The sequence below is a fragment of the Myotis daubentonii genome, chromosome 17 (genome assembly GCF_963259705.1).
Source record: "Myotis daubentonii chromosome 17, mMyoDau2.1, whole genome shotgun sequence".
In the NCBI taxonomy this organism is placed as follows: Eukaryota; Metazoa; Chordata; class Mammalia; order Chiroptera; family Vespertilionidae; genus Myotis; species Myotis daubentonii.
The window spans coordinates 50237636-50264667 of NC_081856.1; the positions used below are offsets into that span (position 1 = coordinate 50237636).

General features: G+C 45.9%; 1 protein-coding gene across 3 annotated transcripts in view; it reads right to left on the reverse strand.

Moving 5' to 3' along the window:
- ADCY8 (adenylate cyclase 8) overlaps nt 1-27032 on the reverse strand; it is a 138934-nt gene that overhangs the window by 92707 nt on the left and 19195 nt on the right. For all 3 annotated transcript variants that reach the window (XM_059672309.1, XM_059672307.1, XM_059672310.1), the window contains exon 2: nt 16440-16589. In XM_059672309.1, coding sequence (XP_059528292.1) covers nt 16440-16589 — 150 coding nt within the window. The remainder of the gene's footprint in view (nt 1-16439; nt 16590-27032) is intronic.

The following is a 27032-nucleotide window of genomic DNA, read 5'->3' on the forward strand; positions in this document are numbered from 1 at the left end:
CACTGATGCCCCAAGAGAGGATCTGCCCCACCTCCAAGGCCAATGGACTAGACGAGTCCTGTTGTCTCCTGATGGCAGGGGTGAGGGGGTCAGGAAGGCATTTTATCATTTCACCAGCACTCAGGAATCCTCTCTAAGATTTGTCAGGCACACAGAAGTCCGTGTGCCCTGGACGTCCTTCTAAGTACATATTTGCAAATGTCAAAGCACACATCCCTCTCCTATTCCACCCCGCACCAAGGAGCACGCATCTTTGGTTCTATTTGACTATTCAATTCAATTTCCTTCAATAAACATTAAGTGTGTCTGCTGCGTGCCAAGCTCTGAGGGTGATCCTCATGCTGATTAAGACTCCAGCCCCGAAGAACACCCAGCCTGCGGGGCATGCAGACACGGCAGCGTCCTCAAGGCTTCATTCAGGAAGCGCTGTCATAGAAGCAAGACCCTGGCACTTTGGGGACACCGGGACTGAGACAGGGGCGGGTGGGGAAGTGGGCCTGGTGGGGCCGGTCCCTCAGCACACCACAGCATTGAGTACAAGCAGGCTTCACAAGGATTCACGGCGGTCGGGAGGATTGTTCCAATTTCACAGATGAGAAAACCGAGGCACATCCCGCTACACCCTTTGCCCAAGTGTCTACGGCTCACGATGCGCACAGCTGAGATTCAAAACCAGCTATCTGACTCCACTGCCAACATCAGAAATAAGTGGCCTGTGAACCCAGTAGGGATTTTCTCAGAAATAAACTTTCTAGTCAGTGAAATTCTAGGATGAAAAAACCCAGAACTCACAGGCAGGCTTGTCATTGGGAAATTCTGAGCTGCATTTCCTTCACCTCTGATTAATTTTTTCATACCGTGGTCACTTCCAAACCTGCTAGAGTAATATTGCCGTCGGGGATGAGGGACAGGAGCAAGGCTGTAAGAGCTGCCAACTATTGCTTCCATATGCTCACAACAACAACAACAACAACAACAACAACACCAACAACACATATTTTGGACAATTACAAATCCCAGTGTGGAAAGTACCTCTAGATTGTAAATTTCTTGTTTCTGTTTTCCCCCCGAGAATATTTGGACAGGTATAAAAACAATACATACATTTTCAGACTGTCCCCCATGTCTGAATGCAGGTAACCACTTGGGTATTTACAAGGTGGAGGTTTTTGTCCTGAAGGTGGGGGGTAGGGGGAGAGAACATTCTATCTGTTCCGAGGAGGCAGGGGCAGGGGCAGAGGCCGGGGCCGGGTGCGGGGTTTGTGGTTCTGAGATGTAAACAAGCTGGAGGGATCCTCTTTAAGAAAAACATTGAAAATCATAACTGCACACTTGCTAGGACCCCGGAAGGCCTTTAAGGAGGGCCCTGCTGCTTACACTCCACCAGCTTCCCCGTCATCTGCTCCTGAGTGGACAGACTGTCTTCATTATTGTGAATGCCGATGGTGCCCACACCCAGGACTGCCTGCCTGTGGCTGCCTGGGGACAGATGAGACAAATTATCGCCTGTATTAAGTATTAATATGGGCTGTTTCTGTAGATACCTGATTATAATTACACCACAATACACGTTCTAGAATGCTTTTATAAATGCTTTCTGCACCCATCCATTGAAAATTTAAAAACATTGAAATTATGTTTTGTCTTGACATTGAGTAGAGCTTTTCACACTTACTCAAGATCATCATAGTTGAATAGCAAGTAGAGTAGTTCTGATTTGGAGATGGAAAGACTGATTAAAATTCAAATAATTTCCTTGCAGCATTATCAGGAGATTGTACATCCTCCCCAAATACTACATAAAAAAATAATACCTTTAAAAGTTACCTGCATGTATTCTAGCCCATCTAAGGGTCAAAAGAATCCAGGGAGGTGGGAATTAGTAAGATGATCTTACGGGCGCAGAATCTGAGACTCAGAGAAGCAATTTGCTGAAGGCCAACTTGTGCATGAATGCAGGACACCACGCCACACACCCTGCTTCTGCCACATCTCAAAGGCATGCCTTGTCCAGGTGTGACTCCGTGGGCGAGTGTGGACCCATGAACCAGGAGGTTGCGGTTTGATTCCTAGTCAGGGCACATGCCTCGGTTGTGGGCTCAATACCCAGTGTGGGGTGTGCAGGAAGCAGCCCATCAATGATTCTTTCATTGATGTTTCTTTCTCTCTCTTCCTCTCCCTTCCTCTCTGAAATCAATAAAAAATATATTTTTAAAAAGGCATGGCTTATCAGGCCAGAGCTCGCCAAAGGAAACTAGGTCAGAGGCTGGAGGACACGGCAGAGGCGGGATGGCTGGTGGCCCCTCTGCTGCTGCTGCACTTGCACAAATTGCCTGGAGAAGTCACGCAGGTCAGGTGTGGGCCTGTGGTCTCCGCAGCCCCCTCCTCCCAGCCCATCAAAACAGTGGCTGATGAGTTGAATCATCACTGTTCAAGCCAGTGTTTAATTATGTCAGCTTTTTGCCTGTGAGAAGAGCAATTATCAAACACTTCTCATTTACATTTGAAAAGCAGAAAATCACATAATCAGTATGGCTTACCCGGAAAATACATGTAATACTCACTCATTTATTAGTTCTCTCTATTATTTCAACCCGAAAACACCAGCTACCCTTTACAATATAAGGTGTAATTCAGTTGCCTTTGATTTTCCCATCTTTTCATACTCCAAACACCTCAATTGGTTTCTCCCTGTTTGGATTTAAAGTCAACTCAGTGTCTGTTAGGCTGCGGATTTTTTTTTTTAATGTGGAATGTAGGAGTTCATGATCAAAGCAAATGTCTAAGAAGGAGTAGCAGTGATATTGACAGCCCTGCTACCAACAACGGCTCTTACTGGGCACTTACTGTGTGTCCAGCTCTGCACACGAACCATCTCACTTAATTTTCACAACAATTCACGAGGTAGATATGTTTATTATTATTTGTTGTTGTTGTTGTTGTTTTGTTTTTCGTTAATCTTTACCCGAGGATATTTTTCCATTGATTTTTAGAGAGAGTGGAAGAGAGAGGGAAAGACAGAGAGAAACATTGATGTGAGAGAAACACGTTGATTGGTTGCTTCCTGCATGAGCCATGACCAGGGCCGGGGCTGGGGGAGTGGGGCCTGCAACCAAGGTACATGCCCTTGACTAGAATCGAACTCGGGACCCTTTGGTCCACAGACCGACACTCTACCTATTGAGCCAAACCAGATAGGGTGCTATGCTTATTATTGATACTTTACAGAAGTGGAAACTGAGGCCCAGAGCGGTTAGGGAGTTTTCCCAAGGACACAGAGCAAGTGGCAGGGCCTGTGAGTGAGCCCAGGCCTCTGGGTCCATCAGTGAGTGAGTTCAGTGGTCCAGCCTCTGTGCTATGGAGGTCAATTAGGGCCCATCCTTTTCTTGGGCGCAATGGGTCACGTGGGGCTGACTCCCATGTCAGTCTTTCCCACATCTCCATGTAACATGTGTTGGATTATCATCTACTACCCATTCATACATCTGGTAAACTTATTTTGCAAACACACGTGTCCTAAAGAATAAGCCAGTGGTAGACACTGTGCTCTGCATGGGGCAGAGCCGGGGACACGTTTCACTTCTGCCTTTATCATGCAAGCAGTCTAGTTGGCCGAGACACGGAGAAATGGCTATAATGAAATATGAACGGCCTTCATATAGAAGTCAGCTCAGGGCACCACTTGTGTCTTGCATATTCCAAAGAGATACCAGGACAATGGATGTGAGACATAAAATACTTTGTTGGCGAGTGAGGAGGTGTCAAGATGAAATATTTACATCTTGGCAACTTGTATATAAAAGAAGAGGCTCCCGTAGACTACCTACAAACTGTTTTGAACAATGGGAATGAAGAAAGAAGAGTTGGTGGAGTAGAGAGTTCAACAGGAACACCCTCTGTTGTAAATGAAAAATCCAGCATCCCATTGACTAAAGAGGGAAGGGAAATTATTCAATATTTGTCAATAATCTATCCTATATAATAAAAGGCTAATATGCAAATCGACCAAATGGCAGAATGACCGGTCGCTATGATGAGCACTGACCACCAGGAGGCAGACGCTTAATACAGGAGTTGCCCCCTGGTGGTCACTGCGATCCCACAGGGGGAGCGCCACTCAGCCAGAAGCCCTGAGCTGGGTTCACAGCTGGTGAGCACAGCGGCAGTGGCGGGAGCCTCTCCGGCCTCTGTGGCAGCACTAAGGATGCCTGACTGACAACTTAGGCCCTCTCCCCAGAGGGAGCGGGCCGAAGTCATCAGTCGCACATCCCCCAAGGGCTCCTGGTCTGCGAGAGGGCACAGGCTGGGCTGAGGGACGCCCCCCCTCAAGTGCACGAATTTCATTTCGTGCACCGGGACTCTAGTATATATATAAAAGCCTAGTGTGACCATTCAACCGTCCGACTGGTAGCTATGTTGCACACTGGCCACCAGGGGGAAGACGCTCAATGCAGGAGCTGCTCAGCTGCTGAGCTGCAGTGACTTGGCAGCTGTGGTTCTCGGGTGATGCACCTGGAACCAGAGAAGAGAAAGTCTGATTCCGGGGTGCGTCACCCAAGAACCGCTCTCTCGCAATCCGGGACCCCTCGGGTGATGTCGGAGAGTAGGTTTCAGCCCAAACCACGCAAGCCAGGCCGAGGGACCCTACCGGTGCACGAATCCATGCACCGGACCTCTATTTCTCCCATATTTGGGGAAAGGACTTGTGGGAAAGGCTCCTTAATTCAATCGTTATTTTATTCATTTGATAGAATGTTACTGAATGTCTCATACCATATTAGATATTATGGGGGAAAATATTGAGTCCTCTATTGATCAAGAAGCCTACAATCCAGTGGAGGGGTATCAGACATGACACATATAACTCTAAGTTGCAAAGGGCCAAGCTTGTCAAACTCCAGTTTACTATGAAAAAAAAATTTCATCTTATTTTTATTTCTGGTACCTAACTTAGAGCTTGATCTACATTACATAATGTAGTCACCTGACTAGTCATAATACATTTGTTACTACTAAAGCTCTAAGAAGAAGTCAGTTAATGTGGAATTTTTACTGGATTTTGATTACTCAGCTCAGGCCAAAACAATGAAGAGACATCAACCAAGTGTTCTGGATAGCCCCTGGATCAAACTGTGCCTGAAGCCTATTAAGAATGGAACTCAGCAAGTCTAAACCTGGTTTGGGAGGAAGGGTTGACACTTTGGCAAAGTATCTTTTGGAGTTGTTACCGGTTGCTTGCAGGTGGTGGGTAGGCACAAAGCTGGAGTCTTTACTAGTAGTTGAGTTGGGAGGAGCCAGGAGAACATAAAAACCCCTGTGAGAAAACATCGGTACCTTCCTAGAAGCCCTGCACTACCCGTGGCCCAGATCTCCTAGCTTCTGGTGGCCACCAGCAGTCCTTCGTGCTCCTTGGCTTGTAGATCTCTCCAATCTCAGCTCCAGCTGCACATGTAGATCCCTCTTCTCCAGTCTTTGCCTCTTTCCCCGCATGGCATTTGCCCTGTGAGTCTCTGGGTTTCTTCTTGCCTTGAGAGCAGAGTTCTCAGCATGTCTCAACTCTGTAGACTCTGACCGCTAATGAAGACTACTTGCAGTGTGTTTAAAAGATCAATGTGGAGTCCTTTGACTTTTCATAAATAATTTTTTAATGGCACTGCATCACAGTAGACCTCCATTTAACTGATTCAACAGACTGTCCTCCTGATGGAGACTCCAACATGCGAAAAACTCATCGCTAGCCGGCCCCTGTCTGGTGTCCCCCCATGTGTGCCCCACACTTCCGTCGTATCTTTACCAGGAGGCAGCAGTGTTTGTTTCCAAATCTGCTGATACCAGTTGTGTTTGCTATTGCCCTGACCACATTTAACTGAGTATGGCGTAAACAACAAAATGTGAGTGTAAAAAGGAAGCAAGCGTTTGTTTCTATGAAAAATAAGTTAAACTCTTTGTAAGTACTCAATTTCCTTCTAAAATAATTGCTTTCCAATTACACGTGAGCAAGACATTTGCAAAATATTAGAAACAGCAGATGATTCTAGAATGGTTCTGTATTCAGGTTGTTCTAGGAGTATTTTTTATATGTATACTTTTTTTATTTTGAATGTGGTTTATGCAAAATAGAGAATATAGAATTCCTGTCAATGGACCCATACTCAAATCCAGCTGAAATAAGCTATTTTAGGCATGGGTCACTTTAAAAAATACGTAATTTATTTTCCACCTGCCCTGTTTACTACCACTTTTGAAATGTGCCCTCAACTACACCAGGCAACAGGGCATGCCTGGCCTTCAGCATTTTATAGTTAGGCCACGTTAGGTTTCCAGCTCCAGTTTTCTTTGGAACAATTTATGGGAGAGAGGCCCCCACGTGGCTCCTTGGTTGCTCCCCAGCTCCAGGCTGGAGCGAAGGTGCTAGGGCAGTGATGGTGATGGATGTCCTCTGTCTAAACTGCCTCTGGAAATGTTAATTGTATGCAAGTGAGCACAGGGTGCAATTAGTACTTCCCAGGAGGCCAAATCTGAGTAAGAACACCAATGGCAAGAAGAAAACCTGTAGTTACTAGAAATAGAATGTGTTCTGCTATAAAACTCAAGATATGGCCCAGGTGGTTCAAAAGTTCAAGGACCAAGTATGATCCATCCCCAAGTCATCCAAGGGTAGGTTTTATTGATTTTTAGAGAGATAGAGATAGATAGAGAAACATCAATCTGTTGCCTCCTGTATGCACCCCAAATGGGGATCGAACCCCTAACCTAGGTCTGTGTCCTGATCAGAAATCAAACCCACAACTTTTTGGTGGAGGGGACAATGACCCAACCAACTGAGCCGCCCAACCTGGGCCCCAGTGCTCATCTTTACTGCTTGATTTCCTTGGATCCACTTTAAGATTACAGGAGGGTATCATTTTGAGGGAAGAGCCAAAGTTCAGAGAGTTTAAGTGACACATCCAAGGTCACCCAGCTATCATGGTAACAATCCACCCCAAGTTTGTTCTACTTCAGAGCTTTCACTCCTTCCACCATGCCCAAAAATGCAAACAGTGGGCAGGAGAAACTGCAGAGAACCAGGCCGCCAGATGGAGAGCAGGAGTTGGCGGTCCACCCACATGGGGTAAACACAAACCTTCGGGTGAAGTCAGCTGCTACAGGAGGGTCACAGACGATTAGCACTGGGCCTCGGCTCACTGCTCTAAATCTTACCAGCAATTAGAGGAAATCACAGTGCCAACCACAATACCAGGCAGAGTGTGAAAACCCCACGTTAACTACAAATTTCTGAGTGCCAAGGAAAAAGAAATAGCTCTCGACTGGACACAGCAGAGGAGGCTTCCTGGAGGAGGGGCATCTGAGCATCCGGTTGGTGAGATTTTCGCATTTGTAGTGTTCTTTACTGCTGAGAGAACACTTTTTCCAGGCATTTTGGTATTTGTCTCTCAGAACTGCCCCAGGGGTGAGGACAAGAATAATCATTTCTAATTGAGAGATGAGAAAACTCTTGTCCAGAGTGGTTCAACAACTTGCTTAGAGTCACACCAGCAAGTTGGGAATTGAAATGGGACCAGCACCTAGGGCTGCACCCCAAATATTGCCATTTCCATGTGTAATCAACATGTAACCAGTATGTAAAAAAGAGGTATTTTGCATTCCTTTTTTCCCCCTTTGGTATTGTCTTCAAAACTTGGTGTGTATTTTATTCTCACAGCACATCTGAATCTAGACGAGGCACATTTAGACCAGGTGCTCAGTACCCACACTTGGGATGGAGGACGAGGAGAGTTGTTCTGACTCCTAGTCTTTCTGGTCTACTGAACTCCCTCAGAAACACAATGGGAGATGGGAGTAGCGCCTCTCATACAAATAAAACAAAAGGAGCATGTCATTGGGGGTCCTAGCAGGACACAGTTGGTACCTCCAAAGAGGTCATGGGAGAGAGCTTAGTGAAGAGTTAAGAAACCCAACAATGGGTGGGAAAGCAACCAAAGGCTAGGAAGAGTGGATCTACAGACACCTCTGGAACCGGGCAATCCTGTAGCTATGGCTGAGGGCTGCCTGATAGATTCTATGGCCTTTGGTCTGAACATACAGCCACTGGCATTGCACAGCCTGGCAGGGTAGGAGATGGGGAGATAAATCCATTGACCCCTGCCCTTCCATTCAGAGCCTTCTTGGCAAACCCAGTCAGAAACTAGAGGGTAACGGCCTATTGATGCATCCATAGACATTAGCCTCCTGGGGCACAGAGAAAGGCAGAGAAGAATAGAGACTAGATCTGGAGGGCAAACAGGGAAAAACCAGCAAAAAACCAAAGGCACAGAGTGTGGGGGCCTGTTTGCTGTCTGGTGGAGCATCAGAGCACAAGGATGGAGGTAGCCAGTGACATGACTGAAAGGTCGGGCTGGAGCCCGGTCGTGGCTTGTATTCTGTGATCAATAACTATCATGGAAGGAAGGCTTTAGTGTGAGGGCTTCCATACTAAAACTGGGCACTAAAGAGACGGTCCTGGCAGGCATTATACTCGCTGGGTTTTGAGATTTGAATTAGCTACACGCCTCACCTCTCAAGTGAACCCACTGAGAAATAGGCACGAGAGGCAGACAACAATCAAGACCAGCCACTTCATTGCTGGGGCCGGTGGCTGCAAAGTGAGTGAACATGGGCTTCCCAGGCCTCCTTTCTGTACTGGTTACAGGTCTCCAGCCGGAGAGAGAGCAGGCGGGCCACTGTGGGGCTCACTGAACCAGTGGGCTCCCTGCTGGAGGACAGGAGCCACATTCTTACCCCACAAGAAGGCTAAGGGGCTATGACTATAGTACAACGGAATCCTGCTCTTTGTGAGATAGAGAGACACGATGGATGGAGAGAAAGCAGTGGCTCATGCTCCCTACATTCCCATGAGGCTCGATATGTCCACAAGGTCTCCTATTTCATAAAGAAAATGGGAAAAAGCAAACTACAGCTTCTTTTTCAGGAAGGATTTTAGGGTTTACTTCAGGTGGTTAGAGCAGTTTACCCTAGTTAACGACTGATTAGCATCAGTCAGAAAGCTATTTTGTGGGAGGGATTAAGTAATAGAAAAAGAAAGATAGGGACAGTTAGTACATAAATGGTGGAGACAGCATCAACAGGAAGTGGCACCACTGGAGGTGGGTGAATCAGGTACAAGGATGTGTCATATTGAAAGGAAGTAGGTTTTAGGGGGATGAGAGGCTCGTGACCAGGCTGGCCAGTGATACCAGCGGGACACGCCGATGAAGCTGTCCATGACGACGGGTATCTAGAGCTCAGAAGAGAACATGGTGTTAGAGATGCTGACATGGGAACAATCCAGAAGCAAAGGTTGAGTCATGATAAATCACTCAGAGAGAGACAAGAGACAAAAATGGTTATTTAATGGCTATTTTTAAATTAATTGAAAAGAAAAATCAATTCCGCAACCACACTAACCACATTTCATGGGCTGCTCAATAGTCACACGTGGTTAGTGGCTTTTGGATGACATAGAGGGAGAATATTCCCATCACATTTTACTTGTATTCCCCAAAATACCTGAAAGAAATGAAAACAAAACTATGGAAAGTAATGACAGGAAGCTATGAAAGAAATAAAACACAAAGATAGAGAAGCTTATTGGAATGTGATGATGAAGACGATGCCTCTGAGTGAAATTTATTTTTTTTAAATTTGCTTAGGCAGGATTCTACCTAGACTGAAGTCATTTGTGTAAAGGAATAATAAAAGGTGAAGTCTGACTGGTAGGTGGAGGAAGTTCAACAAAGTTGTTCACTGACACGAAGACATTGGACTCCTGGTTTTGGAGGACAAGGACCCCAGAAATCAGATCCAAAGAGGAGAGTATTTCCCAAATCTGCTCATTCACAAATATTTTTTGACAGGAAGAATATTTTAAAACACAATTATAGCGCTCATTGTATAGTCATTGTCTCTGCTCTTCTTCCCAGCGTGGGTTTCTCCACATCCGGATCCACAGCTATAGTGAAGAATGGGAGTGAAACATATCCAGTCTTCAAAGAGTTTATCATGTAGAAGGAAAAATAAAGAAAGAGCGCAGCAGAATGCAGAAAGGCATCACTGCATAAAGCAGTGTACGAATGAAACCCTCATGGAGGTCACAGCAGGGGGAACAGAGAGGGTCTTTGCAGAAGATGTGACATTTGAGCTGAGCCTTGAAGAGTGGATAAGGTTTAGGGGGTGAAAGGAGCTTTATACCAGATAGGCAGGAAAAACATAAGCAATGGCATGAAAACGGCATGAATGTAGTACGTGATAAGAATGTTTAGGAAACAGAAATTCCAGTACAAACTGGAGAAGAGTTCCATAAAATATATTTATAACAGAAAAAGGTGAACCTGACAGATGGGTGGTACAAGGGTGGTCTTGAATGTAAGAGATGGAGAAAAGCAGATAAATGGCTTGATGGTGTGAGGTTCAAGAAGTGTTCGGATTATGAAGATACCCATTGACCTGGAACAAAAAACCCCACAAATTTTCTGAGATTCTGCCACTTTCAGGTCAACCTTGAATTGACTCTTCCTGAATAAATGAATGAATGAATGAATGACAAGGCTCTGTCTCACTAGCAGTTAACAGTTATCTGTAGCTTTAAAAACCATTTCCTAGATGTTATAGGGCACTAACATGAATCAAACCAACCAACTCAGAACACAGTAGGAAACCCAACTTTCCCATCCAACCTATTGTCCGAACCACTAACTTCCATCAATATTGTCTAACAAAGATGTTAAAGTTAAACAGAATTGCTTTAACACAGCTGGAACATCTGCCGCATTTAATAATAAATTGTCCTGCTGCTGCAACATATGGCATCAAAAGAAACGTTATTCGGTGCCCCCAGAGCTTCTGAGACTCCAAAATGCCATGATTACCATAATGGTTTGGGCAACTCTCAAAGCTAAAAGGAAAACAATTAATTCATTTAAATATTTAAAATAAATATGGGCCATTTGGATCATTTGGGAGGAGCAGCGGAATTACCAAAACTACAATAATTAGAATCTAACTCCCCAAAGAGAGATGTTCCAAGATGTGGCTTCCAGATGGAAAATTCCCCTGGCAGGTCTGTGCAAGACACAGGCTCAGCCCGCCCCAGTCTCTGCTGCATTGGATAAGCATCCTCCTGCCACCACGTCTCTGATGGCATCACAGTGGGCACAAATGTCTTGACTTTTACACAGAATTATTTTAACATGGCCCTCCTGTAGGTAGCAGTGAAGCCAAGGCACCAACATTTGAATTCAATAAAACATCAATCAGAAGATGTTATATTCCAGCCATTGTGCTGAATAAATACCAGGGAAGCAGATAACTCACACAGGAGGAGTTGCCTTGAAGTAGTCCTTATTGGCCAAGGAGAGAAATACAGACTAGTAAAGGTTCTAAATGGTTCTGTAAGAGAGTTAATGTTAAAACATGCTGGAAATACGAGAAAAGCGTTTCCTTCAACCCGGGGGAGAAGAAGCCTCATGGAGGAAGAGATGCGGGAGCAGAGACATGAGGAGGGGGTGGCCGCTCAGGCTGAAGAACCGCATAGCACAGGGAAGCGAAACAGCAGTTCAGGGAGCCGGTGGTCGTTTGGTGAGTGCAAGGCAAGGCGGCGAAGAAGGATCTGGGAGAGAGGACATGGAGACTAGGTCCTGGAGGGCCTGTTGGGTCACACAGGGGTTTGGACTTTATCTTGGAGGGAATGCGGCCACTGAAGGGTTTTCCTGAGAGAGGAGTGGCATCGATGTCAGGTCCTTGGCTCCCTCTGCCTTGGGCGAAGCCCTGTTCATCCTTAACCCTCCACTCTCACCACTTGGAGAAAGGAATCATCATTATGTGCACATCACACCTAAAAAGCAAGGTCTCTAGAGCAGCGGTTCTCAACCTGTGGGTCGCGACCCCTTTGGGGGTCGAACGACCCTTTCACAGGGGTCGCTTAAGACCATCGGAAAACACATATATAATTACATGTTGTTTTTGTGATTAATCACTATGCTTTAATTATGTTCAATGTGTAACAATGAAATTGGGGGTCACCACAACATGAGGAACTGTATTAAAGGGTCGCGGCATTAGGAAGGTTGAGAACCACTGCTCTAGAGGCAATAGTTTGCCTAAGTTCCCACGGTCAAGAAGCACAGGAAGTAGGATTGGAATCCAGATCTCCTAGACACTGAAGATTTTGCTTTGAACCCCTACAAGGTACTGCTTCTGAACCAGACCAGGCCTTTGGGATGGAGAACACATTGGAGGAAGGGAAGCTGGGGCCCAAGAGACCAGACAAGAGGCATTTAATATGCTCTGTGCTAGTTATAATTGGTGATAATTTTTTTTTTTTTTAAAAAGCACAAAGTCCTTGCCTCTCTGAAGGGTCAATATGTGCTCAAGTTCTTGAAGCCAATCACCTAGATTAAAAATGTCAACCTTTCGGACCATTCTGTAGTTTCTGCCTGGCATTGTGCCATCCAGTTACTGTGGGAGGGGAAGCAGATGTCATAAGTAGAGAGCCATCTTTAAGGAGCTTTGCTGAAAGCCTACTCTAGAAGAGACATGGAGCAAAGGGTGTTCACATTTGCTGGTCTCTCCTGCCTGCTTGCTCTTGACCTTACGAACCACACATGCAACCTCAGGTTATCGAAGGAAAAAGCCTGTTGCTCAGGACCCCAAGCACCTCATCATGCATCATGCTATGGGACTCACAAAACAAGAGGCAGCACGGCTCATGGGCCACGTGTCCTTTAGCTACGGCTTGGTGATTTTTCTTGGGAAGAAAGATTAGTAACCACTATTGAATATTGAAAACTTCAGTCTTTTCATAACCATATATTCCATGCTGGTTTTCAGGCACTGCTGGGTGGGCTGTATCGAAGAATGAGTTAAGGGTCACTCTTAGGGGGCTCACAGTTTACCCTAAGAAGGCATGCATAGATTGAGAGCCAAAGGGGCATGCTGTAATAGAGATCTGTAACAGACTTCCTCCCTTTTGGTATATACAGTACATTGATCAATGCCTGATAGTTAACTTTCAATATCTATTTTTCATTGACTGGAAAAGTGCAGTGTATGCCATTGAAGAAAGTACACGAATTTGCTAGAGGGTGTTCCGAGGGTCGTGCTTCATCACATTGTATACATCTTAACATCAGTATCTTTGCTAATTCTTTCTTCCTTCTCTCCCAACAAAGTTCTACTCATCTTCCTGTCCCAATCCAGCATGAAGCCTGAGTCTTACTTGTCTCTGTAGCTACTCCAACATAAATTGATGGGTGGGTGGATGGATGGATGGATGGATGGATGGATAAGTGAATTTCACAGGAGTGAGTTACCATGGAAGCACTCACAATTGCCCCAACAAACTATGTTCTCCCTTTTCCCAGGATGTTTGTATGTGTTTTTTGACTTTTATGCAGAACTCTTCATCACTTCTCAATGAGCTAAATTCTATGCACATATCAATTCAGGCATCATTTCTTTTGGGTAGGCTTCTGTCCACCTCCAGTTTGGGTTTGACCCATATGCCATTCCCATAGGTATCTGCATAGTCACCCATCTCTTTCTGTGTCTGGTAAATTCTGTAAAACCAGGAACCAATTGCTAGTGACCATTATATTCCCAATGTCCAGCAAAGCTCATGGCACACGGCTAGACCCTCAATACATAAATTAATTCATGGTTGAACATATTAAGTTATTTAAATATTTCCTTTGTATCCTATCAAGAGGTAAAGCCAGTGCTTGAAAAATCACACAAAACTTGAACATTTCATTTCTGTGAAATAAGGCCTTTTGATTCTGCATTTAGAAGTGTTTAAAAAATGACATTTGGTCTCTTTGGGAATCATTTCCTAAGGAAAAAGGATCTGATGTCATTTAAGCCCTTGGGACAGTGTCTCCTTCACAAAGTATAGCATTTCTAACGGTTACGGTACTATAATTAGCTTTGGTAAGAGTTAAGTGGGGATGAATTTGTTAATGACACATGATACTTTAAAAGACATGGAGCCTAATGCTGAGCTCTGATCACTGTGTCCTGAGGAGGACCACCGACCTGATTCCCCTCCCCCCACGAATAACTGCCAATTGGGGTTTCAACTGAGACAAGCCCATCCACATGTTCTCAAATGAGTCCTCCCAGGACTGTGCCATGTTGGCTGACTCACAGAAACCATTATGCACAATCAGGTTACTAGACGCTCTTCACTGAGCTGCAAGGGGCCTACACACACTATTTCTAACCACAAGGAACCTCTTCGCGAGGGAGGGGGCAGTATTATCATCTCCATGCTACGGACGGAGAAACTAAGACTCAGATCTCGCTTAAGCTCACTGGAATGATCGGCCACTAGGCAAAGATTTCAAATCTTGTGCAGTCTCCTTAAAAAAACTTCCCTGCCCATCTCCACTGACGTGGTTCTCAGGGATAATGGGAACCTGAAACAGAGATCGAGTGTCAACGGAAAGATGCAGAGCCAGCTATCTCAGATACGACTGCTGAGAGAAGAGGGTCCCAGAAATGCTTTCCCATCACTGTGGACACAGGACCGTCACACGCCTACTGCACATTTTACTGAATCCTCAGAACAAGGGATCGTCCACCCAAAGATAATCTTTTCTTACCACGAGGCTGACATAATTCTGTATTGCTTTATACACATTATCTCATTTGAGGCAAGCACAAGGTTGGGAAGAGAGACATCGCCCCATTTGTGGGTGAGGGATCTAGGGCTGAAAGTTCAGTGGCTTAGGTGGCCCAACTAGGGGGTAAGGTAGCTGTGGCATGAACTGCAGTGAGCTTTCCACTGCACTCCAGTTGGCACCTGTCCTCGCTCCTGTATATTAAGATTTTCTTCTTTTCACCAACTTAAAAAGATACAAAGATTAGAGGGGATAGAGGAAGGTCCTTTTACCAGTGTTTGATTTTTATATCACAGTGACTCCAAGACTCTCCCCTTGAAGGGTGGGAAAGAAGTCTTATGGGTTTAACAAGGCAATCATTTTAGTGTCTCCAATATTTCACGAACATTAAATAAAAGACTGAGTTGCCCAGACAACTCACCCACAGTTGCAGTTCTGGTTGCCACAGAGCATGGAGAAGAGCGGGACACATTATTAATCTGGCTGCGTTCTCTGAATTGGCAGAGGGCCCATGGAAAGAGTGACGTGTCTGCCTGGCGGCTGCTCTCCTTTGCAGAGGAACACAACGTATAGTCCCCGGAGAGCCTCATGTTTGGGGCGCAAGGTGCATTCTTTCTCAAAGTTATTCCTCTAAATTGTTCTATAGGGTTATTCGGAGCAACTACAATAAATCAGTGATGAGGTTCCATACTGGTTTTAGACATGAACTTAGAGATTTCCTAATCTGGATCCTGAGAAGTCCATGGAGGAGCTGGCCATTCAGCCATTTCCTCTGTGCCCCTGGCAGTAACACATGGCGTCGGAGCTGAGTCTTGGCACCCGGCCTGTCTGCTTCATCCATTACCACACAGACCTGGCTTCCCCATTCCAAAGGTCCACATCTTACTGATGACTTGATCAAATGAAGATGAGGAAAATGCTGTGTCTTTTGCAGCTACTTTCTTTATAATTTCTCATACCAGTATTGCATAAGGCTTAAAATAACAAGTGTGTATCCACAGACTACTTTAAATAAAAAGAGCCTTGTATTGTAGAACATATCCATTGAACAAAGAATTCCAAAGGGCACATAAACATGTTGAACGTAAAATATGTTGATTCTATAACCAATTTTCAACACCTTCCTGTTATTCCTCTTTGAAAAGTGCTCTCAGAGGCTAAAATAGGCACACATTTTTAATGGATGAATAATTTTGATAGGGGAAAAATCTTTATCCTATGAAAGCTAATTTTATTTTGGTGAAACATATAATTTGAAGCTATTTTTAAAATTCTTGTAACATCCGCCCAAGAAACTCCTTTATTTTAATGTCTTCAAACTTGAACTCATAGCTCCCACTGTGACCCGACCTGCTGTCCCCTCGTCCTGGGAGCCCTGTCATGTTCCATAAATTCTATTATGTTGGGTCATCTTTTGTGAAAGTGAGGTTCAGGTATTAGGAAACTCAAGATTCTTGTGTGTGCTTACTACAATTTGAATTGCTAGCAAAAGTAATTGTATCTGAAATAACAATGTACAGCTTCAAAAACAGGAGGGAAAAGAGGAGAATTTTCATGGTTTTAGGAACCATAGCCTTGAAGCATAGATGTCCGTCAAGAGCAGCAGGAGATGACACTGAGACTAGAATCATTTTATTTCTCGAGGGAACAGTTACTTGAGTGTGGAGGACCTTCCATAACTATTTTAGACCTGGTAGCTCCGTGACACACACTTTGAGAGGCAAGTCCAGATACATCGGGGCAGAAATTAAGCTCAACAGGACTCGCAGCCTTTCCCATCGGTACCTGTCTTTGGTTTTCCGTCTCCAGGCGCAGCCTGGCCTCCACACACCTCCGCGTCTCCAGGAAGGCCTGGCGCTGGGCGCGGTCTGACAGGTAACTGATGAAGATCCCAGCCGTGTTCATGCACATGAATAACACCACCTGGGCCACCACCTGCAATAGAATCGCAGACAGAGCCCGGTCAGGCGGCTCAAAGAGGGGCTGTGTAGAGGCAAAGAGAGAAAATCAATAAACATTTCCACTCAAATCTTAAGGGAATAATCCCAAAGCTTAGTAGCAGGTGAGCAGAACCAAGTTCTTCATTCAGGGCTTGAGGCAGATGTCAGCCCCTCCGAGGGGCCTCCCGTGGCCGGTCCATCTAACTTAGAGCTTCTCCATCCCCGAGTTCGGAGTTGAACCTGGATCGGAGGCGTGAAGCAAGACAAGGGGCTCCTTCTCTCCTCCACACTCACCTCACCTCTCCTCTCCACGAGCTGAAGGTTTTGGCCTTTTAAGGGGCTGGGAATCAGGTGAGAAGAAGGGAAGAGACTGTTAAGACCCAGGGAAAGTATTAATTGAAGAGCAATGTTGTGTTTTGACCTGTGCTTTCAGGGCCTCTTGGGCAGCATCCAAGTCCTGATGTGCTAACTTGAGAAAAGATATCACAGTGTCTGCTGCTTCTCACCTCCAGCGCCGTCACCCAGCTCCTAGGCACCAAACTCTCCCGGCCAGAGTCTTAACCCAAAGCGTGCGCTCTTGGCGTGTCTTCACAAGTCCTTCTCACAGCCGGAGAACGTGCCCGTGTGTGGGCCTCTCTGCTTTTGGACTTAGGTGTGTCTTCACTGGTTTCACACTTGAGCATTAGTGGCTGCACACTGGGCAGAGGGAGGGGCTGCAGAGGAGGGCAGCCCAAGCATTGGAGACTGCGGTGGGGGGGGGGGCGGGGGGGGAATATAGGGAGATTGTGATCCTCTCCGCAACCCCGAGGGGGCTCTTGGGTGCTGTGGGGTCCTGGCCAAGTGAGAGGGCAGCCACCCACCAAAGGCCTTTGCACCCACCTGGAGCTTCTGTAACCAGAGACCTGAGTTTGCATCCCTCAGCTCCACCATTTACTAGGCATCTGACCTTGGGCAAGTCACTTTATGCCTTCTTGAGCTTCAACTTTCTCATCTGAACAATGGCAATCAACCTTTGCCACACAGAAGTAATGTACATGTATGTATAGCTATATATTTATATAGTTAGTACAAGTGAATATATACGAATGTGCCTAGCACATAACAGATACCCAATATATATATTGGATATATATATTGGATATATATATTGGATATATATATATATATATATATATATATATATATATATCCAATAATTGTTGGATATATACAGGGTGTCCCCCCAAAATGTATATGCACTTTGAATAATTAATTCCTATGGGTTAAATCTGAAAAGAAAAAAAAATCAATTGAGCTATCAGCTGTCAAGTGTGTATACATTTTTTGGGACACTCTATACTTTAATATAAGGCCATTTCCCCCCCAAATGCTAGTCTATGGTATAATATGTATCTTTTATTTCTTTCATAAATTGTGCATTATAGATTCTCATACTTCTTGTTACAAACTATTCCAGATCTTTAGTATTTATGTTGTTTTAAAAAGAATGCTTATGTGCATTATTTGCTACTCAGGGAACAGTGGAGGGGGATTAGGGAGCCAGCTCAGACAGAGGGGCCTCAAATCCCATCTCTAACGTCCCCTGCGCCCCATGACCAAGCAAGTCATTTCCTCACTAAGAGGGCAGATACCACATAGTTTGGTTTGTTGATCTATGTAGAGCTTCGCAGTCTAGCCTAATGATTAAAGATCTGGGCTCCCATTCATGCCATTTGTCATGTAAATTTGGCCCAGTTCATTTTTCTGGCCTTCAAAACCGAACTATTTTCCCAAAGTGTTGTGGGATAATCAATGAAAGGACTGCTCACTAGGCACCTGAGCAGGTAAACGACATGGAGAGGCTTAGGCTTTAAGGAGACCTGTTGTGATGTGGCAGGAGGCAGAGTGAGGCCCAGGTGAAGCTGGCTCTTTAAGGACCCAGTGGAGAATGGGATGGAAGTGGTGGGAGGGTCTGTAGGAGTCAGCAAGCCAGACGGAGGAGTAGAGAGTACCACCAGCATCCTTGCGAGGGCGTGGGCTCTCCCCACAGCTGTCGGCTCTGTGGCCATGCTTCCTGTCTGCCCTTTATAAATAGGCCATGCTGAATTAGAAAAGGGAATTAGAAATAGTACACAAGGAAGTTTAAAAAATAGCAGAGCAATAAAGGATAGGACACTTCAGTGAAAATCTAAGACAACGGTAAAGAAGGATGCGGGCATGTTGAGCTCAGCTGACATCACATGACAAGAAAAAGTAAATGATGGAAAACCTACATCACAGCCTGAGTTCAATCAATGGTATCCTGAGAAATGACAAAATAATGAGAGGGAAAGGCAGGCTTTTCAGAAGGTAACAAGAAGAGAGCATTTTGAAAACTAGAATTAAAAGAACAAGAGAACAGGGATATAAGGTTTTTTAAAAAATGGACCAAAAAAACCTCTGACATTAAGGAGGAAGCACAAAAATTAAACGAAACGCTAAAATTAGAAAGGATTGGAGGTGAGAAAAAATGATTAAACCCCTTAAAAATAGGCAAGAAGAAAATGATGAAGTTAATTTTTTAAATATGAGAAATATAACAGGTGGTAGCACAAACTATAAAGATAAACTATGTTCATGCAAAGTAGCTTCAGATAGTAAACATTTATTTTCATTCCACTGCCTTCAGAGAGAGAGACAACACAGTTGCCAAAATTGTTCCAAGAGTGCTTTGCAGCCGGAGGCAACTACTGCTTAGAGTTAGACTCTGCCATCTTCCTTGCACGGGACTTGGCAACTTCCATTTACATACCCGACTGCCTATCAGACACACGTTTTGGCCTTTGCACAATCCAGTAGCGACTGTGTTTGGTCTTATTAGCTCCATTTCACAGAATAGAAAAGTGAGCCTCCCAGGGATAAGTAATTACTGAAGGCCACCAAGCTAGTATGTGGTATTAAAACAGCCAACTGCCCTAGTTTGCCTGGGACACAGAACTTTATTTTTAAATGTGGACGGTACCAGGAAAATCAAGAGGAGTTTTCTCACACTTATGTTTAGTTAATATGCATTTTAGTTAATGACAAGTTGGGATGGGAAAGAGTGGGGGAGGGAGAGAGGGGAGGGGGAGAGAGAGAGAGAGAGAGAGAGAGAGAGAGAGAGAGAGAGAGAGAAGAAGAAGAAGAAGAAGAAGAAGAAGAAGAAGAAGAAGAAGGAGGAGGAGGAGGAGGGGGAGGAGGAGGAGGAGGAGGAGGAGGAGGAGGAGGAGGTAGGGGAGGGGAAGGAGGAGGAGGAGGGGCAGGAGAAGGAAGATGTGGAAGAGGAAGAGGAGGAGGTGGAGGATAAGGGAGATGTGGAGGAGGAAGAAGATGAGGAGGAGAAGAAAAATGAGGAGGGGAGGAGGAAGAGAAGATGAAGAGGAGGAGGGGAGGCAGAAAGGAGGTGGGGAGGAGGAGGAAGAGGAGGAGGAGGGTGTCTTTCTGAGAAGGCTCCCCATGGAGACTCGGGCTTTTTGCAACACTGCATAGGAAATGAAGTCATCTGTATCCACAGGCAGACAAATCAGATATGTTTTGAAGACCAAAGTGGACACTGATTCAATTCTCCTCCCTCTTTATCTCGGGCCTGTCAAGCAATGCGTCTAAAGTGTGTGATGGATGTGGGGAGGAGGCGGCCAAGGGTCCGCTGGAGCCTCTCGGGCTCCGGTGAACTGCTGCCATGCAGGAGGAACCCTCCTGGCCAGGTCACTGATGAAACTGCCACCTTCACCACATCCTCATGACTGGCACAGAGGGCAGGGAGGAGCCGGGGACCTGGGTCAGCTGCCTTCCAGTGCTTCTGCTTCTAGGCTTAACTTGAAAAATCTAAACATGGAGCCTGGGGTAGTTTGGTTCTACTTTTGGGGAAAGGTGTGTGTAGGAGACTGTGGCTTAGGGACAATACTGTAGGCACCTCCAGCCGGGTTGTGTCAGCCCAAGGGCATCTTTTGTGGTAGTGGGGGTGGAGGGAGGGGGAACGGGCCTGAGTCTACAGGGTCCAGTGGTGGCATCACAGACTCCAGGACCCCACTTCCAGAATGAGGGAGCACCCGGCTGCTGTCCTGCAGGCACTGCTCTCCAAGAATGGGGTGCCCCCCCAGAACTCAGTGCCCACTTAAAATCAAAGGCCTCCATCGAGTCCCGCATCCCTGGTCGGTGGAATGCAGGAGTCAGGGAGACAAGGAAGCAGGACTGGCTACTCCTGATGACCCACTTGGGTGGGGAGCCTGTGATGACAGAGCCTGAACTCTGGGTCCAGGAGCTTTCGAGTACCAGCTTCCACAGGCTGAGTGCCTCCTCCGGGTGACCCAGCAGGAGTCCCGTTAACTACAAAATCTGGCACGTTGGGTTCCTCATGCCAAGGGAGAAGTAGACAAGAGTTCCCATCCGGGTAGGGTTATCTCCTGGCCTGAGAAAGGCATGGTTACCAGAGGCTGAGACCCCTGACAGGTTAGACTCTGGACCATGCCATCAGGTGAACCACCAAGTCCCACAGAGGGGCTGGCTGAGGGCGAGGGGAATCTGGGAGAAAGAGGAGGAAGACAGTGTATACCACTTGGGGACCCAGGACCAGCTGCAGCAGTGCGGACTTTAATTTATCCCCCCCAAGTGTCCCCAAGGAAGAGAGGCCCCGGGGATCGTAGAAGAACCTGTGTGAGGTAGATCCTAGTGGCACAAGGGGTGGACTGTGGTGGATCCTGAGCTGAGCCACTCACTGCATCTGCCTTCAGGAAAGAAGTACAGAGAACATTCTCCTAGGATTGCTGCTGGTGGACAGCCCTCAGCTCTCAGCCCCCTTTGAGGAGCTGAAGAGAGCCTTCTCACCCAAGGTCATAGAAGGTCATTATGTACATGGACATACTATATAAATGCTCGTAACTCCAACTCCGATATTTCACAAGGTTCTTCCCAGATGCAGAACTCCCCACGGGACTGTTGAAATTGCATCACAGCTCATCATGTCCTTTTGTCTATTTCCATTTCTTTTTTCTGTCCCATGGGTGCTGATCCCAGCAGCATCCCCTAATAAGCCTCCTACACAGCCATCTCCCTCTCAGAGCCTATTCCTCAGAGGGTCGAACTGTAACAACCAGGAAGCACTACCCTTACTAATGCAGCCAGACTCGGTATTTGTTGAATGAATAAATTTATTGACTGATCAATTTAATTAATGGATTTAATTAGTTTGTACCATCCAGTCCCTTAGATGGATGGTGATGGTGACTGTCTCATGATTAATTCCCTCCTTTCTTCATTCATTGGGTAAATATTTACTGAGCCCCAAATAGGACGAAGGCACTGATTTAGATTCCAGTGGCAAACAGGACAACTAAGTTCTCCTTCCTATGGGGCACACAGTGGGGACCTTAATGTAGATCAAGTGGTTCAAGAACAATCTCTCTGGGGATGAAATACTTAAATGAAACCTAAAGAACGTGGGGAGTTGGCCAAGAAGCAGAAAACGCTTCTTCCAAGGACGGTGACCCGAAGTGTGTGCCGCGGGAGAGGGCCCCTGTGTAAGCTCTAATCTTGTCTCACCTGGTGCTCTTGGCTGGAACCACTTCTCGATCATGGTGAAAACCACAGAGTGTAATTTCTACCCTGTATCTCTGCCCAAGACTCCGTTCTCCCAGTGACTCCCACAAATCAGAATCACCTTGTCCTCGCCAGCTTCCCCGCCATCTCCTCCTCCTCCCTCCCCAGCAGATGGCGCTGTCACGGAGGTGGTGGCAGCAGTTCCTAAGGAAGTGTGTGGTGTGAGTGTGAAGGAGGTGTCCCACAATGCCATAGTTACTATGGCAATTTTTATTGGGTCATCGGGTTTGAAGAAACATTTGGATTCATCATTAGTTACTGAGCTGAAAAAAGCATCTTCTCAAGAGCTTGTTTTCTCTTCAAATGCATCTGTTCAGGGTTGCCTAAGTCCAGTAGGCACCCAAAATTGGAGCATTTCCCCAAGTCACTGACGTCTTAATCGTGACTCACCCAAGGAAGCCCATGTTATCTTCTATTTTACTTATACAAATAAAAGGGGGGAGGGAAGATTTGCTTAGGTCCAAATTGAGTAGCCCAATTCAGACAGAAGGTGGCTTTACCTGGAATAACTTTATAAAGTTTCTCAGCTGTACTATTTTCCGGGGTGGGGGGTGGGGGGGCAAAGTTGTCTCTCAGCAACCCTTTTTGTGATGAGGACAGAGAATAGAGTGGTTTAAAAGGACACTCTATCTACAGACAAACCTTGGTCAACATCTGCAGTAGGGAATAAACGTAAGCTAATCTATTAACCAGGGTTTCATCTACCCTTACTTTTCCAGGCATATTTATATAATGTCTAAATGAAATAAGGTGTTCTTCCAGAATGAAAGGTGATGGTGATTATGAGTGAGTGCAGTGTGTTTTGGTCTACAACGCTGAGTTCCATACACTTTGTGCCACATTAGGCAGCAAGAATATACTGGAAGCCAGGAACATAGGTCTCCAGCCCACGGTGACTCATGCCTAATACCATCCTGTTCATATCCCCCCCCCCATATGCTTATTCTGGATTTCAATTCTACTTCACCAATTTTTAAACGTGGGACAATTAATCTTCAGGATGGCCCTTGGGTAAAAGATGGTCACACAGAAAAGCCCCTCCATGGTGCCTGGTATCTAACCTAGCAGTGCAAAGGTCTGCTTCTGGGATCTTTTCCCCAACTCATCTCAATTAATTTTATTCCACAGCATGCTTAAGGGACTGTGATTCTCAGGAAGATGGTTAGGGTTAAAATAATTTTTAAAAACTGGAAAACTCTGCCTTTAACTAGTTGTGGGTAGATAAGGCTACTTCACCTCTCTAAGCCTCACACTCCTCCTGTGTTAAATGAGGGTAATAATTGTGTGTTTCGTAGGTTGTTGTGCCTGAGGGAGGTAATTACATGGAGCCCTTGGCATATGATGAGCATTCAATACATGTTAGCTGTTACTATCAATAGTTATTTCTCCTTCTCATCTGGACTGTGTGTTCCTTTAGTGAGGGTTATGTGTCATACTTAGTTCTTTTGGACTCCATAGCTATTGTGGCAATGCCCTTATTTTGCAAACTGGCATTTTTGAGAATGAAAGGAGACAGGCATACACCTGGAGTGTCCTGGACACACCATGATATATGGGCATCCTACCCGTGGCACATTCTGCTGGGTGAGGCACAGGCCATTTGTGTAAGTCTTCAAACTCTATTCCTGGGCAATTGCCTAATCAAGAGCAGTCGCTTCAAATCAGTAAGTGCACAGCTATAATCTCTGGGGATACGTCAGTGGACCAAATAGACTCCATCACCCTATGGGGAGACAGATAATAAACAAAAAGGTAAAAAATTATAGCATTTCCTGTGCACGGGTGAAACATGTCATGGAGAAAAATAAGGCTGATTAAGAGAAGAAAGGAATGGGAGAAGTGAGGAGCTCTTCTTCCTTCATATGGGTCAGGGAAGGTATCTCTGATAAGGTTGTATTTGAGCAGAAACCCAAAAAAGGTGAGCAAACCATGCAGCAGGTCTCCAAAGAAATGATGGAAAGTATATATCCCATTAGCAACAAGCATGCACAGCAATTGCCCCAATGAAGTAAAAGGTAAAAATAAATGGACGATGGATAAGATATGAGCTAATCAACGTCACAGGGACTTTTGAAACTCACTTCAGATATGCCTATTGTCTTCTCTGTAACTTTGGCTATTGGTCTTTAAACAATTCATAACAGACAGCCTGCTTTATCCAGCTGTTACCATTACAAAAATAATAGTTAACTAATTTCCTCCTAGGTGCCTGGTGCTTTATAAAAATAGTGTATTCCATATAACAACAGTTCACTATGCGGGCGATGACACCCACTTTTCAGGTGAGAAACACGAGGCTTAAGAGGTGAGACACTTGTCTACGCACATGGCCAGGTCGTGGGGGCTGGGCCTGAAATACAGATCCAAGCCTGCCAGTCCCAAATGCCCGGCCTCTTCTTCGAAGCCTCTGTGTTTAATCCCAACACCTAGATAAGAAGCCTGTGTTTGTCTGAGGACAACAAACATCACGACCCAGTTACTGATGGGACCCAGTTCCTTCATCCATCATCCAACAAATATTTCCCGAGTGCCCGCGCCAGGCACTGCCCTCCACTCCAGGGATACAGTCGTGAAAAATGGACACAATTTTCAATTTCCTATCTGTGCGCCTGCCTTGCCGGCAGTGTAGCTAAGCACATTATCTGGATTGGTAAGAGGTGAAAGTGATTTTTTAAAAAATAGTGCAATGTAAAGGGCAGAGGAATGCGGGGCGGGGAGTGACGCCATGTGGTAAAGAGGTCACACATTTAAATTAGGATTTTAAGGTAATGCGCTCTCTGAGAAGCTGGCATTCCAGCCAAAACTGGGAGGAGTGGATCATGTGGGTCTCTGGGTAAAGGACATTCCAGGTGGAGGGAAGGGCCGGTGGTCAGGACAGGAGGGGATGCTCCGAGGATTTCTAGGAGAGAGAGAGCTGGAGCAGAGGGAGCAGTGGGGAGAGCCGTGGGAGTCAGGGCAGAGGGAGGCGGGGACCAGAGGCAGGGCTTGTGGACCACGTGAGGGACACCAGCTTGCTGCAAAGGGGCAGCTTGCTTGGCTTGGAGCAGAGGAGGGGCTGACTGACTGATAAACGTTCGGCTCAGAAGTGATTCCCCCAGAAGCCATTGGCCCGATTGCCGGAACTGGCAGGGCAGGCAGACTGTTAGGAGACTCCTCCGAAAGTTCTTCAGCCCTAAGTCACTCTCCTGCCCCACCCTGGACCCTGGAGGCAGGAGCCTGGCTTTGATTAGAAGGGGCCTTTGGTGGCTTTGAGCATCCCTTCAAACTTGGAATGCCCATGACTTAGAAAGCGGAGCTAGAGGATCAGAGGTGGTCAGATGGGGATTCCTTGCTCCCACCCTGGTCCTTCTGTGCACAGTTGCCTTGGCTTTTGAATTTACATACAGAAGATGCTGTTTGCATAACTGCCCTTTAAGGTCTGGGAAGAGGAATGCTGGGAAGCCAGGGAGCAGGTGCTGGGGTGCTAGAAGAGCTGCCGCCTCCCAGAGGGTGCTGTTCTCGCTGGTGACCGCCAGCAGGGAGTGTGACCCCACTTTCCACCAGGGGCAGGTGCAGGAGTCCGTTAGCAGTCAGCCTGCTAATAATCAATCTCCTTTGCTCATCAGAGTTTTAGAAATGATGACAGCGAAGTTGGTCATTTAAGAGGGGGAAGAACCCCTCTAGGGAACGAACAGCCCAGGGTTGTGGCTGCCCAGTGTTTAGAGGGTAAGAAACCTTTGAGGTCTGTGTTTCCTGGTCAGGTAAGCAGCAGGGCTAGTGATTTGCACTCGATAGCCCGGTTATTTTACCACCGTGTACACTGAAAACCAGAAAACTAAAAACATCAATTGCATCACAAATAAATGCCAAGTACTTTTTTGGTATGAGTGCTCCGAGTGGATCGTTTGGAGTAAGTGTTGGTTCAAGAGAAAGAAGTGGGCTTTGAAATACATGTTCTCTTTCAACATTTAATCAAAATAGTCACTCAATGGAGTTGCAATATTGTCTCCATTAGCTGTTTTTTAAAGGTTAAGAGAACATTCAACAAAAGAAGTTGTTCTTTTGTTAAAATACACCATCCTGGAGAAATGATATTTGTAGTAAACATTTTCTTTCAAACAGTTCAAATATCAAAGGCAGACACTTTCATTCATCAGACTGTGCTATTGCTTTGGCTGGAGCCTACTGCCTACCTTTTCATTCTGGCCATTCTCTCCCCAGGGGCTCTGCGCTTTCATTCACTAATCACTTAGAGAGCAGCATTTATGCACCAGGCACCTTCTCAGGCTGGAGATCTGGCAGGAAATGAGAGAACGGAGGTCTCCGCCTTCACAAAGTTTCCACTACAAGCTGCATGATAACATAACACTTATTAGCTAGGCACTGTCCCGAGACTGATCCCGAATCATCTCTGTCCGTGCTCACCCCCACCCCTGCATTATAACAGTCCCCACTTTATAGATGATGGAATTGAGCTCAGGTCATAAGCTAATCGTGGCCTCAGGGTCTAAACCCAAGCCCTCTGGCTCCAGAGCACCTGTGCTCACTCATTTTACCGCAGTACCTTCTTCTCTTGGAGAGGAAATGTATGAGTGGACATTCCTGAAGGTTAAAATACAGTGAAGGGCATCATGTGGGCATCTCACCTCCTAGCAGTGGCAGTCGACCTTACAATCATGCCCTTGAACTCTCAGTTCACTTCCTCCTCCACTGTGATGTCCTCAGTGTCTCTAGTCAGAAATAATGACACCTTCCTTCTAGCTCACAGAGCTACAGAAACACCAGGAAGTCTTGTGGGGATGATGAAAGGGAGGAGAAAGGGGATGATGGGGATTAAAGTGATGGTAATGGTGCTATCACTGGAAAT